General features: G+C 40.4%; 1 protein-coding gene across 1 annotated transcript in view; it reads right to left on the reverse strand.

Moving 5' to 3' along the window:
* Positions 1–17455, reverse strand: part of astn1 (astrotactin 1) — a 1125762-nt gene that overhangs the window by 277055 nt on the left and 831252 nt on the right. Inside the window, exon 16 of the mRNA XM_060931185.1 lies at positions 16499–16687. Coding sequence (XP_060787168.1) covers positions 16499–16687 — 189 coding nt within the window. The remainder of the gene's footprint in view (positions 1–16498; positions 16688–17455) is intronic.

Consider the following 17455-nt stretch of genomic DNA (forward strand, 5'->3'; position numbering starts at 1 on the left):
AGCTTCTGCCTATAGACTTTGCACTTCAGACATAAATTTTGTGCTTTAGATAATATTGTGGGAGTTGAACAAACTGAAATAGGGTTTATTGTGTAGCAATTGCCATTTGAACACTGACTTTTTTTTTGTCAAACTTAACAGCCTATATTTTGCCATACTTTTGCATGTGGCTACTGGATCTTAATCCAGTCTTTAAAAAATGTTAAAAAAAGAAAAAAAGAAGAAAAAAGAAAAAAAAGGCCTGCACCAGCTGAACAGAAGTTCTTTTGTAGCATAGTTTGAATGTAAATTGTAAAAGATTAAAGGTTGTACCAAGTGACAATATACACCAATCCAACAGTAAGTGCAACATTTATCATAGCAGAGCAGAGCCGCATAGTCAAGAGAATGTGGTAATGCATCGACTTGATTTTTGATGGCTTTGACTGTACGACATCCGTACATACATACGAATGTGTAACACCGCAGGGAACCCGACTGTAAGTGCAAGGCAATGTATCTGTAACGTGGCTGTAACAAACCAGACGCTCGCGGATTATGAATGAACTCAAGGTTTTAATGAGCACAATGGAAAAAGACAATGTACAACAGCCAGGCCAGTTCAATACCAAGAGATCCAAAACAGTAACAAGGGCTAGACAAATCATGGTCGGAAAACAGGCGAGGATCAAGAAACCAGGAAGCAAGAGAAATGAGCAAACACACACAAGGCCTAGGCAAAATGGGAGGAAACCGGAAGGCAAAAAGGGTCATACACAGGAATACAAATCAGAGTAGTAACACTCAGTAGGCTCACAAAATGTGGAGGCAATACTGTGCAAGGAAAAAAACAAACAAAGGGGTATAAATACAAACAGAAACAACCCTAGGACAGGTGATGGTAATTAGAACTCGGGGGAGCCACTCCTAGGAAGAGGCTCGGGGTTGGCTGATGGAGTGCATGTGGTAGTGACTGGTGTGTGAGGGGAATTGTGGGAAGTGGAGTCTTGAGTGTTAGGTGAACCCGGGAGCATGACAGTACCCCCCCCCAAGGAGTCCAAGGAGGCCGAGGGATGAGGGCGACCACGATGACCGCCACCCACAATGCCGGGAACACTCCTGAGTGAGCCATCAGAACTGTCACAGTGCTGGACAGAGGGCTGTTGCCGTGGACAACCTCTGGGACCACTGCTGTGCAGACTGCCAGAAGGGCTGGACTCATGGTGCCTGGGACGGCCCCTAGGCCGAGGCGCGGGCTTCTCTGGATGATGCTGATGGAACTCCTCCACCAACCCCAGATCCAGGATATCTCGTGCGGGACCCCAGCTATGCTCCTCAGGCCCATAGCCCTCCCAGTCCACAAGGTACTGAAGAGTCCCTCCTCTCCTTCTGGAGTCCAGCAACCGGTGGACAGCATACACCGGGGTACCTTCTACATACACCGGAGGTGGGGGCGCAACATCGGGTGTGGCCTCATCCAACAGACAGGTTTTAAGAGAGATACATCAAATGAGTTAGAAACATGGTAATGCACAGGCAGAACTAATTTGTAAGTAACTTCATTAATTTGCTGGAGAATTTTAAATGGACCAATGTATTTGGGTAATAATTTTCTACCTCCCTCAGGAAACCTGAAGTTCCAGGTTGACAGCCACGCTCGGTCCCCAGAAAGGTAGGTAGGTAGGTATGTCACCTCTATGACGATCCGCCAGCCTCTTGTGTCGGTGGAGGACATTCTCAATCCCCTGGTGGGTCTGTTCCCAGACCTGCTTGCTCCGTTGCATCCAACTGTCAACAGCTGGGGTGTCAGACTGCGTGGCGGATCATGGCATTGGGGGGGGGGGGGGGGGAGTTGGTAACCCAGCATACACTGAAAGGATGTGAGACCCATAGCAGAGCTAATTAATGAGTTTTGGGCCATTTCTGCCAAGGGCAAGTAGTTGGATCAGTCAGCTTGGTTTTCATGACAGTACAGTCTCAAAAACTTAGACTGGGGATGGTAACTGGAGGTGAGACTGACATTAACTCCCAGTCTCTCAAAGAAAGCTGACCATACATGCGAGGTGAATTGAGGCCCTCGATCAGACACTATATCTTCTGGAATACCAAATATACGGAACACATAGTTAAAAAGGGGTTCAGCTGTCTGAAAGGCAGTAGGGAGGCTAACAAAGGGAATAAATTTAACTCCTCATGAGAACCTATCAACAATGGTCAGAATGACCGTGTAGTTCTGTGAGGGGGGCAAGGCAGTAACAAAGTCTACCACTAAATATGACCATGGATGAGAAGGGACAGGCAAGGGCATGAGTTTACCGGCAGGGAGAGTTTTGGGTGTTATGCATTTTGAACAGGTGGTGCATGAGGAAACAAACCTATGGATATCTGATAGCATATTTTCCCACCAATATCTGCCAGACAGTAACTGGTGCATACGTGTCTCTCCTGGATGGGCAGAACACAAAGAGGAGTGGGCCCACATAATTAACTTGTGCTGCATTGAGTGGGTATATTATTTACTTCCTATGGGGCAAGATTCAGGGGCAGGAGTGAAAGATAGTTCTTGGTCGATCTCTTTGTCTATTTCCCATCCAATGGGGGCAACCACAACTGATGGGGGTAGTACATTAACTACCTCAGGGGAGGATTTGGGACTCGTATATATACAAGACAGGGCATCTGCTTTAGTATTACGGGAACCGAGATGGAAAAATCAAATTGGGAAAAGAATAGAGACCACTGAGCCTGACAGGGATTGACCCATTTAGCTGATTGTAAATATTCAAGGATTTTATGATTCGTTAACACGAGGAAGGGATGCGTAGCTCCCTCTAGCCAATGGCGCCATTCTTCAAAAGCTAGTTTTATGGCCAGCAATTCTCTATTTCTGATACTGTAACTACATTTGGCAGGGGTCAGTTTATGGGAGTAGAAGGCTATCGGATGTAATTTGCAGGGGTCACCTACACGCTGGGACAGCACAGCTCTGGTGCCTACCTCAGAGGCATCCACCTCCACCACAAAAGGCTGAGTGGGATCAGGATGCTTCAGAATGGGGGCAGAGGTGAAGGCTACCTCAAGGGATTCAAATGCTTCCTGCGCCCAGGGATTCCACAAGAGTTTTTTGGCATTTCTTTTCAGTAAGGTGGTAAGAGGAGCTGCTAGACTACTGAAATTGCAAATGAAATGACGGTAGAAATTGGCAAACCCAAGAAATTGCTGGAGCTCCTTTATGGAAATAGGAACGGGCCAATTCGTTACGGCTTCTACTTTCTTATTGTCCATAACGACACCCTCCGGACTAATGATGTAACTTAGGAAAGAAGTAGAAGGGAGATGAAATTCACACTTCTCCCCTTTAACATACAGCTGGTTCTCAAGCAGATGTGTAAGGACAGAATGGACATGACGAATATGAGTTTTGAGATTAGGGGAGTAAATCAAAATGTCGTCAATGTGGGCAATAACATATTTGCCAAGCATATCCCTGAGGACATCATTTACAAACGCTTGAAATACGGACGGGGCATTATGCAACCCGAAGGGCATTACTAAATACTCATAGTGCCCCCTAGTGGTAAGAAATGCTGTTTTCCATTCGTCACCTTCCTTTATACGGACTAAATTGTATGCACTTCTTCAGTCGAGTTTTGTAAATATAAATGCGCCATGAAGTTGTTCTAGCGCTACAGGGACTAAAGGGAGCAGGTAAGAATAGAATTTAGTGATCTGATTTAACCCACGATAGTCAATGCAGGGCCTAAGTCCCCCATCTTTCTTGTTGACAAAAAAAACCCTGCAACTGCAGGAGAAGTACAGTAGAAGGATGGATGAAACCCTGTTCTAAAGCCTCCTGAATATACTCCTCCACAGCTCTCTCATCTGCCTGAGTGAGTGGATAAATCCTAGACTTAGGTGGAATAGCATCATCTGTTAATTCAATGTAACGGTCATATTCTCTGTGAGGGGGAAGTTTGGTAGCACTTTTCTTACTAAATACTTCTAATAAGTCACTGTATTTGGGGGGCATGGAAACTACAACATTGGCATTGAAGCTTTCTATAGTCGTTAACGATACCAAAACTGTGAGAAGTGCTAGACAATGGTCATAGCAGGAACTGGACCACAAGAGTATTTCTTTATCGGACCAGGATGTGATGGGGTTATGTTTTCTAAGCCAGGGCAAACTTAAAATAATAGCATACTCACAAGAATTCAATACAAAAAAAAATCTCTTCAGAATGTAAAGCACTGACAGTCATATTAATGGGTTTCATGACCCGGTTAACAAGTCCTTCTACCACAGGATCCCCATTGACAGCAGTCAATCTCAGTGGCTCTTCCAGTGGCTCCACAGGAATCTGGAGTTGCTCCACCAGCTCGGCGTGGACAAAGTCCCCTTCAGCTCTGGAATCAATTAATGCTGAGAACACAAAGACAGACTGAGGCCAGTTAACTGTCACAGGTAGGAGGAAGGACTTGGAGACCAACCCCTTAGTGGGTGCACTCACCACATTAGCATGTGGGGCAGGCTCCATGCACTTTCCTGGGGTTGGTGCCGAAGTACTGTGTCGGCAGATTTAACAGTCATGTAGAATGTGACCCGCAGTTCCGCAATAGAGACATAGCCCATCATGGAGGCATCATTGCTTCTCCTCCACAGACAAATGGAATCAGTCACACTGCATCCTCATGGGTCCAGGTCACAGGTGGATATGGGCAGCGAGGAGTCAACGCAGCAGCTGGAACCGTAGGGGATTTACAAAGACCTCTCCCGTGCTTCAGTTGGTCTAGGCAAATGGCTAATGAAATCAGCTTCTCTAGTGAAAGAAAGTCATCCTTACATGCCATTTCCACTAGTATGTTGGAGTTCAATCCACTGCGAAATGTTACTAGTAAAGCCGGCTCATTCCAACCACTCCTAGCCGCAAGAGTGTGAAATTCCAAAGCGTAGTCAGAAACTGAGCGATAACCCTGACGTAAACGGGTGAGTAATTCCCCTTGAGAGCGACCCTCATTGGTGTGATCAAAAACTGCTTTAAATTCTTTAACGAAATTGTCATAAGTGTCAGACTGGACTACGGGCCAAACTGCAGTAGCCCAATCTAAGGCCTTGCCCATAAGGCGAGAAATCATCAAAGAAATACAAGCCTTGTCAGAGCTCGGAGGGGAATTCACAAAAAATATCGAACATTATAACAAAAACCCTTTACACTGATTAGGTGAGCCATCAAATTTATCTGGTTTACTGACAATAAACGAACTGGTATCAGCCATGGAGGGAGCAGCTTGGTTAGTAACCATAGGCGCGCTGGAGAAGTTGAGTCGTTGGAGTTGGGTGGTGAGTTCTTTCATGCTTTCAACAATCTGCATCAACTGTTTTTGCTGCTCGCCTTGCTGCTGCATAAGATTCTGGATGGACTGAGTTACGGAGTTGAAACGCTGGTGATGTTGTCCAAGCATCTGTCCTTGGCTGCTAAGTGCTACCTGTAGCTCCATGTAATTCGCCATCTGCATGATGGCACAGTATTCTGTGACACGGCTGTAACAAACCAGATGCTCACAGATTATGAATGAACTCAAAGTTTTAATGAGCACAATGGAAAAAGACAATGTACAACAGCCAGGCCAGGTCAATACTGAGAGATCCAAAACAGTAATGAGGGCTAGACAAATCATAGTCGGAAAACAGGTGAGGATCGAGAAACCGGGAAGCAAGAGAAACGAGCAAACAAACACAAGGGCTAAGCAAAACGGGAGAAAACTGGAAGGCAAAAAGGGTCATACACAGGAATACAAATCAGAGTAGTAACGCTCAGTAGGCTCACAAAATGTGGAGGCAATACTGTGTGAGGAACAAAACAAACAAAGGGGTATAAATACAAACAGAAACAAAAAGGTACAGGTGATGGTAATTAGAACTCGGGGGAGCCACTCCTAGGAAGTGGCTCCGGGTTGGCTGATGGAGTGCACGTGGTAGTGACTGGTGTGTGAGGGGGATTGTGGGAAGTGGAGTCCTGAGTGTTAGGTGAGCACGGGAGCATGACAGTATCTCATAAACACTTGACCACCAGACAACAAAATTTGTATCTATTTATATAAGACAGATGGGGTTTTATCCAGCGCTTATTTTGAATTTGCTCTTTTTTTAAATAATGTGGGATTATTTACTAATAGATTTTATGGAAAATATTCATGACAGTTTCATATAAAACTAGTTAAAACAGTTTTATTATTCCACTAGCTTGTTGGGCAATTGACAGTTTCTGCCATGTAAGGGCGATAGACAGATGTAAGTGCAGGAAGAGTTTTATTGAAAACACGCTAGCAAACAGATCCAAAACGGAGACAAAGGCAGAGTCAAAAAACAGGCAGTGGTTGAGAGAGGCACAGACAGGATATCAGAGATAATACAATACTCACAGTCCAAAAACACAAACACAGTCAAAACCAGAAAAGTGATACAAAATACAAGGCTTTTGCAAAGTCTGTGTGTTACCGAGAGTCCTTATATGTATGCACTGTGATTGAGCTCTAATCAGGAATAGGTGCATGGTAATTGGTCCTAATGGTGTGCGTGCACTTTCCAATCTGTGGTTGCACTCTCCAAGCTCCAACGCGCATGGATGTGAAGGATGTAACCAGACAAATGTTTGACATAGTATCAAGTTTGATATTCAATCATAACTATATAATAATGATGTAAAGTGAAAGCGCTGGTTCACTGCTGTCCACCAAGCACCCAGCAGAGTCACGCCATAATAAATGTTGTGGTGTTGTTTCTGGCACATGGCATGCGATGTCAAAGAAAGGAATAAATATGTATTCATAATGGTGATGCATATCTCATTATTGGTATCACTGTTACAAGATAATGCAGTGATTTATTGATACAAAATACACTCCACTACACAATTCAATTATTCATATGCTATAATATTATTATTCTATTTAGGTTAATTTTATGCCCTTGCAAATATTTTGCTCATATACTCATCAGGAGCTCCACTTTTAGGCAGTGCCTCAATATCTACATTCAATAAAACTACTCTGTGATTGTGTTGAAAGTGAACAATCTTGCCATGTGCAACAAAAATAGAGCAGTTATGCTTATTATTCCATTTTGTTTTCTTTGTATTCTGCTTGGAGGATTTCTTCATGCAGACTGATAACAGATGTTTGTTGAGTAAGTAAAAACTGTACTCAAGTAAAAGTATTGTGACTTTATAATAATAATGATTCAAGTAAAACTACTCATTAGAATAAAAACATGAGTATTAGTTAATAATAATATAAAATGAATACTCAAGTCATGAGTAACATCATATGATGATTTACTACATCAATAATGTCTTACATTCAAATGCATCAGAATCAGTTATGCCCTATCACCTTCGTGCACTCGAGTATGAAGTGCGCTGTGCATGCACTTGGGACAATTAGTCAGTGGATACACCTGTTGCTGATTGGCGCACAATCAGCACGTGCACATAGAAGGATGCTGTCTACACACACACACATCACAAAGTATTATCTCTGTCACCAGTGTTATCCCTGTCACGTTTGTTCCTAGCCATGTTTAGTACTCTGTTTAATGATTCTGGTTTTTGTTCTGTTTATTACTCTGTTTTCTGTTTTGTTACATTTCATTACTCTGATCTTGCCTCACATTTGTAAATAGTGCAGCTGTGAATAAAAACCTTCCACCACTTACATCTGCCTCAACGCCACATTCCTGATGTGCCCAAAATAAATTTAAAGTGCTTGTCTAACAAACACAACATAAAATCTGCTAATTCAAGTCCTAAATTAAGAACCTCTTAATTTAAAAAAATCTTAATAAATTGTATATTTACGAAATAACATAAATTCAAGCAGTTTTGTCACAGGTTATTTTCATAAATCTTCCAAAATAGCTTAATGGTAAGAATATCTCTTCCCCCCCCCCCCCCCGACTGCAGTGCTACAGAGCCAAAGTTTTACACCGTTGCAGTTTCACAAGACCAGTTTCAGGCCAATGGCATTCAGCGCATGTGCTGACACTTTCTTTGGTTTATTTTAGCAACTGTTAGGCTAATCAATGTGTCAGTCATTTTAGGCTTGGTTTGGATTAGGCTATGGTTAAGGTTAAATTAGGAAAATGATATCCCTTCCTGAATGATAATGTACTTGGCAACACATACAACCAGCACAAACAGTCACTGTCTGCATGTCACAATCGCACAAATTTGTGGGTTCACGTTGTGTCCTTCTGCACATGTGTTCAATGCCACTTACCTAAAACTGCTGTTGTAAAACTGCAGTTCTGCAGTCAGACCCTTCACAGTGGATTTGGGAAATTGATCCCACACTCTCCCATGCTGATGCTGACCTCACAGAAGCTGTGCACATTTGAATAATAAGAATTTAATAAATTAAAGCAGTGAGACGTGTGTAGTTTAATAAGAAGGCAAGAAATTGCACTCATTAACTTTTGATGAGGCGCACCTGTTAATTGAAAAGTATTCCAGGTAACTACCTCACGAAGCTAGTTAAGATAATGCCAATAGTGTGCAAAGTGTCATCAAGGTGGCCACTTTGAAGAATCTAAAATATAATTTTTTTTTTTAGTTTTAACACTTTTTATTGACTACATAATTCCATATGTTCCACATTTCAAAGTTTGTCTTCATTATTGTTCTGTGATGTAGAAAATAGTAAAAAAAAAAAACTATGAATGCGAAGGTAGCCCTGCGATGACCTGGCGACTTGTCCAGGGTGTACCCCGCCTTTCGCCCGTAGTCAGCTGGGATAGGCTCCAGCTTGCCTGCGACCCTGTAGAAGGATAAAGCGGCTAGAGATAATGAGGGATGAGAATGAGAGAATGCGAAGGTATGTCCAAACTTTTGACTGGTGTTGTACTCAAGAAAGACTGAAAAGTATTATGCATTAAAACTACTCCTGCAAGTACAATTTATTGAAAAATGTTACTTACATACATGTAACAGAGTAAACATAACACGTTACTACCACCTCTGGTAATCAGACTGAGATCCTGTTTAGGCAGTAGCCTATACAGCCCAAAATATTTTAAAGGTTTACAATAAATGTAACATGAAATGGCCATTCAGCATATTAAAAAGTCAATTAGGTTTAAAGGCATTAGTTATTTTTCATTGATATTGTCAGTAAAGGCATTGAGAGCGACAGCACTAGCCAAATTACAAATACGGCTACTTAGAAATACAATGCCCAAGAAGCACAACGCCCCCTGTCACCGGCTTATTGAACTCAGCTGTTGCTCATTCACAACTCATCAGCCACACTACTTAAAGGAATACTCCGGAGTGAAATGCTTTCTAGGCCTATTTTCGCATTATTGGGAGTGCATACGTTGAGTTGCTACCATAATCACGTCAATCGGATGTGTTTTGAGAAAATTAGTTTTTTGCGATTTCAACCGGAAAGCGCTAACACGGCAGTGCGTGGGGCATGTCTTTTTGCCGATACAAAACGCTAGTTTTAAAACCATTGCAAAGTTCAAAACAACATGACAGTTCTGTGGAAGTGAGTAGAGGGTTCCTACAAACAAAACAAAGTGTTCCTGGCTCTGCAAGTGCACGGATAGAGTGTGTAGAAGAGTAAATACAAAGCCAGTGACCTTACCTGAATTTGGTCTTCTCCAGACGCCATCTTCACGGGACAGTCCGTAAAAGTCGAGTGCCGAGTGCAGAGCCCATTTCCAGCGGGATGGGCTCTGCACTATTTCCAGCGGGATGGGCTCTGGAAATGCCCTTCTCTACCTGACTCTAGTTATTCTGACCCTCACTATCTCTCTTTATCTATGCTTCTTGTCTTGTCTGTATTGCCCTGTTTTCCAATTGACCGACCCTTGCCTGCCTTTTGACCACGCTTCTAGTCTTGTGATTTGGCTTTGTTACAAGTTTGCTACCCCACTTTCCCCTGTACATACATCCGTAAGTGCCTCCACTTTGACAAATATGATTTGTTCTTTGCAACTAGCAGAACAGAAATTACATATGTAACATAACTGTGTGTTTCATCTCATCTCATCTCATCTCATTATCTATAGCCGCTTTATCCTTCTACAGGGTCGCAGGCAAGCTGGAGCCTATCCCAGCTGACTACGGGCGAAAGGCGGGGTACACCCTGGACAAGTCGCCAGGTCATCACAGGGCTGACACATAGACACAGACAACCATTCACACTCACATTCACACCTACGGTCAATTTAGAGTCACCAGTTAACCTAACCTGCATGTCTTTGGACTGTGGGGGAAACCGGAGCACCCAGAGGAAACCAACGCTGACATGGGGAGAACATGCAAATTCCACAGAGAAAGGCCCCTGCCAGCAGCTGGACTCAAACCCAGAACCTTCTTGCTGTAAGGCGACAGTGCTAACCACTACACCACCGTGCCACCTGTTGCACTGTTTTTTGCACTGTTGGCCATAATTATCAAAATTAAAATAGAAAAATGCTTGAAACATGTTAATGTGTAATGACTCTAGAATATATTAAATTTTCACTTTCTTAAATAATTGATGGAAGATATTGAACTTTTTCATGATATTCTAATTGTTTGAGATGCACTAGAATATACTTTTTTTTGTACAACACTATTGTCAATCAGTCCTTTTTGATTTTGCTCACTTTTGTAGGGTTAGAATAACAAGCTGGGATATGCAAAGAAAAGAATTTCATTGTGCTGTTATGTATATGGAATGAATAATTGCTTTTTCTTCTATTGATCAGCTCTTGCTTGATCATTATTGATTTTATATTTCTGGATTGAGCAATATTTTTGCCACAAACATCATTATTGAGAACACAGAACTTGTGTAATCAATAGCTTTAAAAAAAAAAAGATCTCCTGCACACATTCACACACTCATAAAACCACACAACAGAAGAAAACAATTAAGAGAACTTTCTGTTACTACTATTCTATGGCAGTGACATTCTAACAAACTGCTGTGAACATGTTTAATGACAAAACATGTCTCGCAGGTATGCAGCAAACCAAACAGAACTTAATGTGATAATGTGCAACAAAATATTTAACTTTTATCCTCACTAAGTAATTGTTTCGGCATAATTTTCTGCTAATTCATCAAGATTACATCAAGGTTTTCCCTTATCACCTGCATGACTATGTATGAGGCAGGTGGATGGTGTCTCCCTCCATATAGAAATCAAAAGGCTTCATGTTATGTGGACCGAGGGCAAGAGCACACATCTCCAGCCAAGCCTCCAGTGAGCTCATTACCCACACCTAAAGAGTGGGACCTTTTACTGAAGGACGAACCTCTCTCTCTCTCTCTCTCTCTCACTCACACACACACACACACACTTTCAGGTGTTTAAACTCCCTTGACATTACATTACAGTAGATAGTCCTAATTCAAAAAGGAATCTCATCTCATCTCATCTCATCTCATTATCTCTAGCCGCTTTATCCTGTTCTACAGGGTCGCAGGCAAGCTGGAGCCTATCCCAGCTGACTACGGGCGAAAGGCGGGGTACACCCTGGACAAGTCGCCAGGTCATCACAGGGCCGACACACAGACAACCATTCACACTCACATTCACACCTACGGTCAATTTAGAGTCTCAAAAAGGAATCTAAAATGAAAAACATTCACCATTAACAAGCTGAGGGGGAAAGCAAGAACCAAACCTTTTGCTGATTATTTAAACCTGCCTGACTTTCAACACATAATAGTGTCCATAAACATGTCAGAGGCTGGTAAAATGAAGAATAATGGAGCAAGAAGTCAGGTAGGAAAACTCAATCATTTAATGCCATCTGTCACAAGTGAAAAGCTTTCTCTGATTTGCAAAGCACAATGTCCTTGGGAAGAAAGAAAAGTGGTCGATTGGTGCAAAGGAAATAGTGGTGTGTGAGCTACTGGGTCGAAGCGAAGGAGGGAGGAGAGTCATTACTTATCCGTTTTTGTCCGAGATGTGAAAACAACCACAACTGAAAAGATGGATGGCTTGGTTGGCCAGCAGTTCAACAAAACTCAACATTTTGAATGGCCAAGGAGTTCCTTAAAGCTCTTTCATGTGTGAAATTTGAGGGAACCTCTAAAAGAAAAACAGTTAAATGCTCTCATCACTGACTGCCATGATACTAATTAGAGTTTCTTGCAAATGAACTGGGGTTAAATCCTATAAATAAAATGAAACCATAAATACACATCATTTTATTTGCTGCTGATGCTTTTCTTTATGTTTCGCAGGTGAAAAAGGACAGACAGGTGCATCTAGGATTTAGGCAACCTTGTTATTTAGTTCATACCTTTTGACTACAGTTTCTATTGGTTCATACATATTGATTCTGTTTTTCATAAAGTACATCAGCAATTGTGCAGTTTGTGGAACCCTATTCAAACTTGGGACTGCAGAAACTGTTCATATGGAGTCTTTCCACATGGCTGACATTAGCAGGTGTGTTGTATATCTGTTTAAGTCAATTTGAGTATGTAAAGAGGTCCTCTTCTCATAAGATGCTCTCCAAGTCACCACTTCATATGAAATATGAAAGCAATTCATATGTATCTGAAAGTATTTTGTGTGAATGTGAGAGGTAAATATTAGTAAAAGGGCTACCTTATTTTCTCTGTCCTTCATTATTTCCACACTCACCTTGTAAGCATGTGTGCACAGAATTGAGCTAAAAGTGGGAAAGTGTTTCCTAAGGACTGGGGTAAGCTGGCAGGAGTTCAGATTCAGAAGGGAAGCCAAATCATGCCCTGCCCTCCTTTATCGATTGAACAGCTGTAGCTAACCTCCCAAGAGGAACACTGGGGTTTAGTTCTCCTTCACTCACACTCAGAACAAGCAGGACTATGCTTGCACCAAAACATTTCTGGGATGAAGCAGGCCAGTTTTCACCTCGCTTGTCAAGACGTGCCTCTCGAGTCATTTCTCAAAGTGCATCAAATTGATTTCATGTCAGGCTTCACTCACAGATTTGTCCTTTACTTTTTCAAGTATAATTGGTGCATGTCCTATTGTTTTAATTACCCTGTTTTCTAAATGTCATTGCAGATAAAACAATTTGCAGTTTGACAGAGCATACTGTCTAGGATTATCGTTTTGTATTATTCTGCAATTCCTTTCACAACTAGGGTACATTAATAAATAAAAATCTGATTTAAAAAAAATATTTCAGAACAACTCATCTAAAATTTAAAGAGATATCTGAGTATTCTCAGGGCACACGCTGGTCCTCATTTATCAATCTTTTAGTAAAGTCTGTAAATGTTTTCATACGCTAAACCAAACTATAAATTTTGGTGATGCTAATTTTCTTTGCACTTGTGTATATGTGGATAAATGTCAATCACCCATCAATTACTAAATATACTCTTGGCACAACGGATTTAATGACACAAAAGTCCATGAAGAGTAAAGCTCACTGAGAGCTGAGAAAATGATACAAAATGGTGAACACAGACCACCTGAAAGAAATTTTCTAGCAATACAGCTCAGCTACCACAGGTATTACATTACATGGCATTTAGCAGACACTCTTATCCAAGGCATAGACTAAATATTTCTGTGGTTATTGTGTGCTATTACTTTTGTCATAACTGAATAACTATTTTTTAAAACAATTTTGGGACTGTGCTTGGATTGCTTTTTTATCAATAATAAGAGACAGCTAGTCTCTCAAAATTGTGCTTAAATGTATGTGTTTAAATAAATGTGATTACATGTGTAATGCATAAATACAACTGCAGTAACTATAGCTCTTGGTTTATATTAGTCTCCTTGCCTAAATTTACTCAAACTTAGGAGCTTTCAGGATATGAACTTTTTTTCCCTCCAACTAACTTGTGTTTCATGAATAAATTTGCTCATATCCAGTTTTATACATGATGTCTGAGATTCTTAATTTATTAAATTTATGCCATCTACATTTCACTGAAATGGTAATAAATGCAACACAAAGTATTATGCATATAATGATTCACCCAATTCACAATTCAAATCAATTCAATTCACAATACTGGGTTCATGATAAAATTTTTCCATAATATTTAAAATAAATAAATCAATAAAAATTAAATTAAGATGCAAGAAAAAATGCAACATTTATGTTCCTATACTTTAACAACTTAAATATTAATTTTTGTTTTAAATAAATAATGTTGTTAACCAACAATAATTATTTACCCACATTTGTAAAGGTTGGAGTAAAATATAATAGCCTATTAACTAAAATATTCATTTTATTAAAAAATGGAAAAAGTTCATAAAAAACAGGCCTTGATAAAATTTTATGAACATTTGTACTACCTCCATTTGCTCCCTTTTCTTTAGCTTTCGGCATTTTGAAAAAAAAAAGAAAGCTCTGATTTCTGGTCAAATCTATTTGTACAGTCCATTGCACAACAGTTCTTTCCTGTTTTAGAGCTGTTTTTTTTTTGTGTATGTGTTTTTGTGGCATTAGAGCTGTGTTACTTCCACCTACGGTGAAGTCACATATATTCCCACTATTGTACATTATTGCACCCTTTGCTGTCTAAACAGTGCAGTTACAGGTAAGACAAACTAACAGATTACTCAGCCTGGTAATAATCACAATTATTTTTTTATTTCATCGATTCAAATTGTCATAAATTTGCATTGCAATTTATCATTGCACGATGTATTATTACACGCCTATAATGTATTATTTTTGTTAGTCATTAGTGCAGTCTTCTGTGGCTTCTGCAATTTTTCTGCGACTGCTTTTAGTACATACTAAAAAAATAACTTGCTACACAAATAGGTATGTATGCTTATTGCTCTAATCTATCAGTAGTGTATCAGTAAGTCTAAGATTAGCACTATTCCAAAGCAAGCACTATTCCAAATCAAATGTATCTAAAAGCTGTAATACAACCCTGATTCCAAAAATGTTGGGACAAAGTACAAATTGTAAACAAAAACGGAATGTAATAATTTACAAATCTCAAAAACCGATATTGTATTCACAATAGAACATAGACAACATATCAAATGTCGACAGTGAGACATTTTGAAATTTCATGCCAAATATTGGCTCATTTGAAATTTAATGACAGCAACACATCTCAAAAAAGTTGGGACAGCGGCAATAAGAGGCTGGAAAAGTTAAAGGTACAAAAAAGGAACAGCTGGAGGACCAAATTGCAATTCATTAGGTCAATTGGCAATAGGTCATTAACATGACTGGGTATAAAAAGAGCATCTTGGAGTGGCAGCGGCTCTCAGAAGTAAAGATGGGAAGAGGATCACCAATCCCCCTAATTCTGCGCCGACAAATAGTGGAGCAATATCAGAAAGGAGTTCAACAGTGTAAAATTGCAAAGAGTTTGAACATATCATCATCTACAGTGCATAATATCATCAAAAGATTCAGAGAACCTGGAAGAATCTCTGTGCGTAAGGGTCAAGGCCGGAAAACCATACTGGGTGCCCGTGATCTTCGGGCCCTTAGACGACACTGCATCACATACAGGCATGTTTCTGTATTGGAAATCACAAAATGGGCTCAGGAATATTTCCAGAGAGCATTATCTGTGAAGACAATTCACCGTGCCATCCGCCGTTGCCAGCTAAAACTCTATAGTTCAAAGAAGAAGCCGTATCTAAACATGATCCAGAAGTGCAGACGTCTTCTCTGGGCCAAGGCTCATTTAAAATGGACTGTGGCAAAGTGGAAAACTGTTCTGTGGTCAGACGAATCAAAATTTGAAGTTCTTTATGGAAATCAGGGATGCCGTGTCATTCGGACTAAAGAGGAGAAGGATGACCCAAGTTGTTATCAGCGCTCAGTTCAGAAGCCTGCATCTCTGATGGTATGGGGTTGCATTAGTGCGTGTGGCATGGGCAGCTTACACATCTGGAAAGACACCATCAATGCTGAAAGGTATATCCAGGTTCTAGAGCAACATATGCTCCCATCCAGATGACGTCTCTTTCAGGGAAGACCTTGCATTTTCCAACATGACAATGCCAAACCATATACTGCATCAATTACAGCATCACGGCTGCGTAGAAGAAGGGTCCGGGTACTGAACTGGCCAGCCTGTAGTCCAGATCTTTCACCCATAGAAAACGTTTGGCACATCATAAAACGGAAGATACGACAAAAAAGACCTAAGACAGTTGAGCAACTAGAATCCTACATTAGACAAGAATGGGTTAACATTCCTATCCCTAAACTTGAGCAACTTGTCTCCTCAGTCCCCAGACGTTTACAGACTGTTGTAAAGAGAAAAGGGGATGTCTCACAGTGGTAAACATGGCATTGTCCCAACTTTTTTGAGATGTGTTGTTGTCATGAAATTTAAAATCATCTAATTTTTCTCTTTAAATGATACATTTTCTCAGTTTAAACATTTGATATGTCATCTATGTTCTATTCTGAATAAAATATGGAATTTTGAAACTTCCACATAATTGCATTCCGTTTTTATTTACAATTTGTACTTTGTCCCAACTTTTTTGGAATCGGGGTTGTACATATATCCAGCTTACCTTTGCTGATGTCCTGATACTCGAGCCACAGCTTGCGCTGCACCTGCTTATTGGGGTACCAGATGGTGCAGGACTCCTCAAAGCCATACACTGCCTCCTGGACAAAATGATTCCCAAATTCCTTCAGAATAGACACGAAGTCACTGCGCAATGTGGCACCATCCAAAGAATGGATGGCCGAACTGAAGGCTGAAGAAACAGAGGAAAGAAAGCTAAAAAAAAGTGCTTGAAACTTGTTAAATTATAGCATCAATGTTGAAATATGATCATATTAGATAGTCAAAGCAACATTATTTCAGAGAAGAAATTGAGAATCATAAATTATCAAACATATATTTCTTTGTATTTGGGTGAAATTGTAAGAAAAAGAAGTTCCTGAATATTTCAAAACACCATGTAAAAACTTCATTACTCTGTGTTTTGTGGAAAATAAAATTATCTAGGGAAAAGATGGCTGGCTAAACAAACAAACACAAAACCCTGCAGACATCCATGTGCATATGTGTGGGCTGTGCTTTTGACCTTTGAAGAAATGTTTCAATATATCAACTTTTTTAACATTGTAGTAATAGTACACAAAACTAAAAGTGCAATCAGTCTGAGAAAGTTTCACGTCTGATCCCTATAGCATTTCTTAATCCAGAGAAACTCATGACAAAAAAATTATTCGTCTTTATTCTGCAGCTAGCATTCAGAGACATCTCAGTGTGGTGTTGAGCAAATAAAAAGCAATTAAAAACAAATTGAAACTACAACAAATTGACCGCAATATTGGTGTTAGTCATGGTCAGGGAGTCCCAGTCTAAAAGCATTGCTCAAGCTAGCCAGAACTTAGTAAACATGAAAAATGAGTTCTTTCACTGTTAATGAGAAGAGAGAATCATGTTGGAGAACCACTGCACATAATGAGAGACAGGAAATAAAACTTCACTGTCATTTACAAAGAGAGGCACTGCT

The sequence above is a fragment of the Neoarius graeffei genome, chromosome 1 (genome assembly GCF_027579695.1).
Source record: "Neoarius graeffei isolate fNeoGra1 chromosome 1, fNeoGra1.pri, whole genome shotgun sequence".
In the NCBI taxonomy this organism is placed as follows: Eukaryota; Metazoa; Chordata; class Actinopteri; order Siluriformes; family Ariidae; genus Neoarius; species Neoarius graeffei.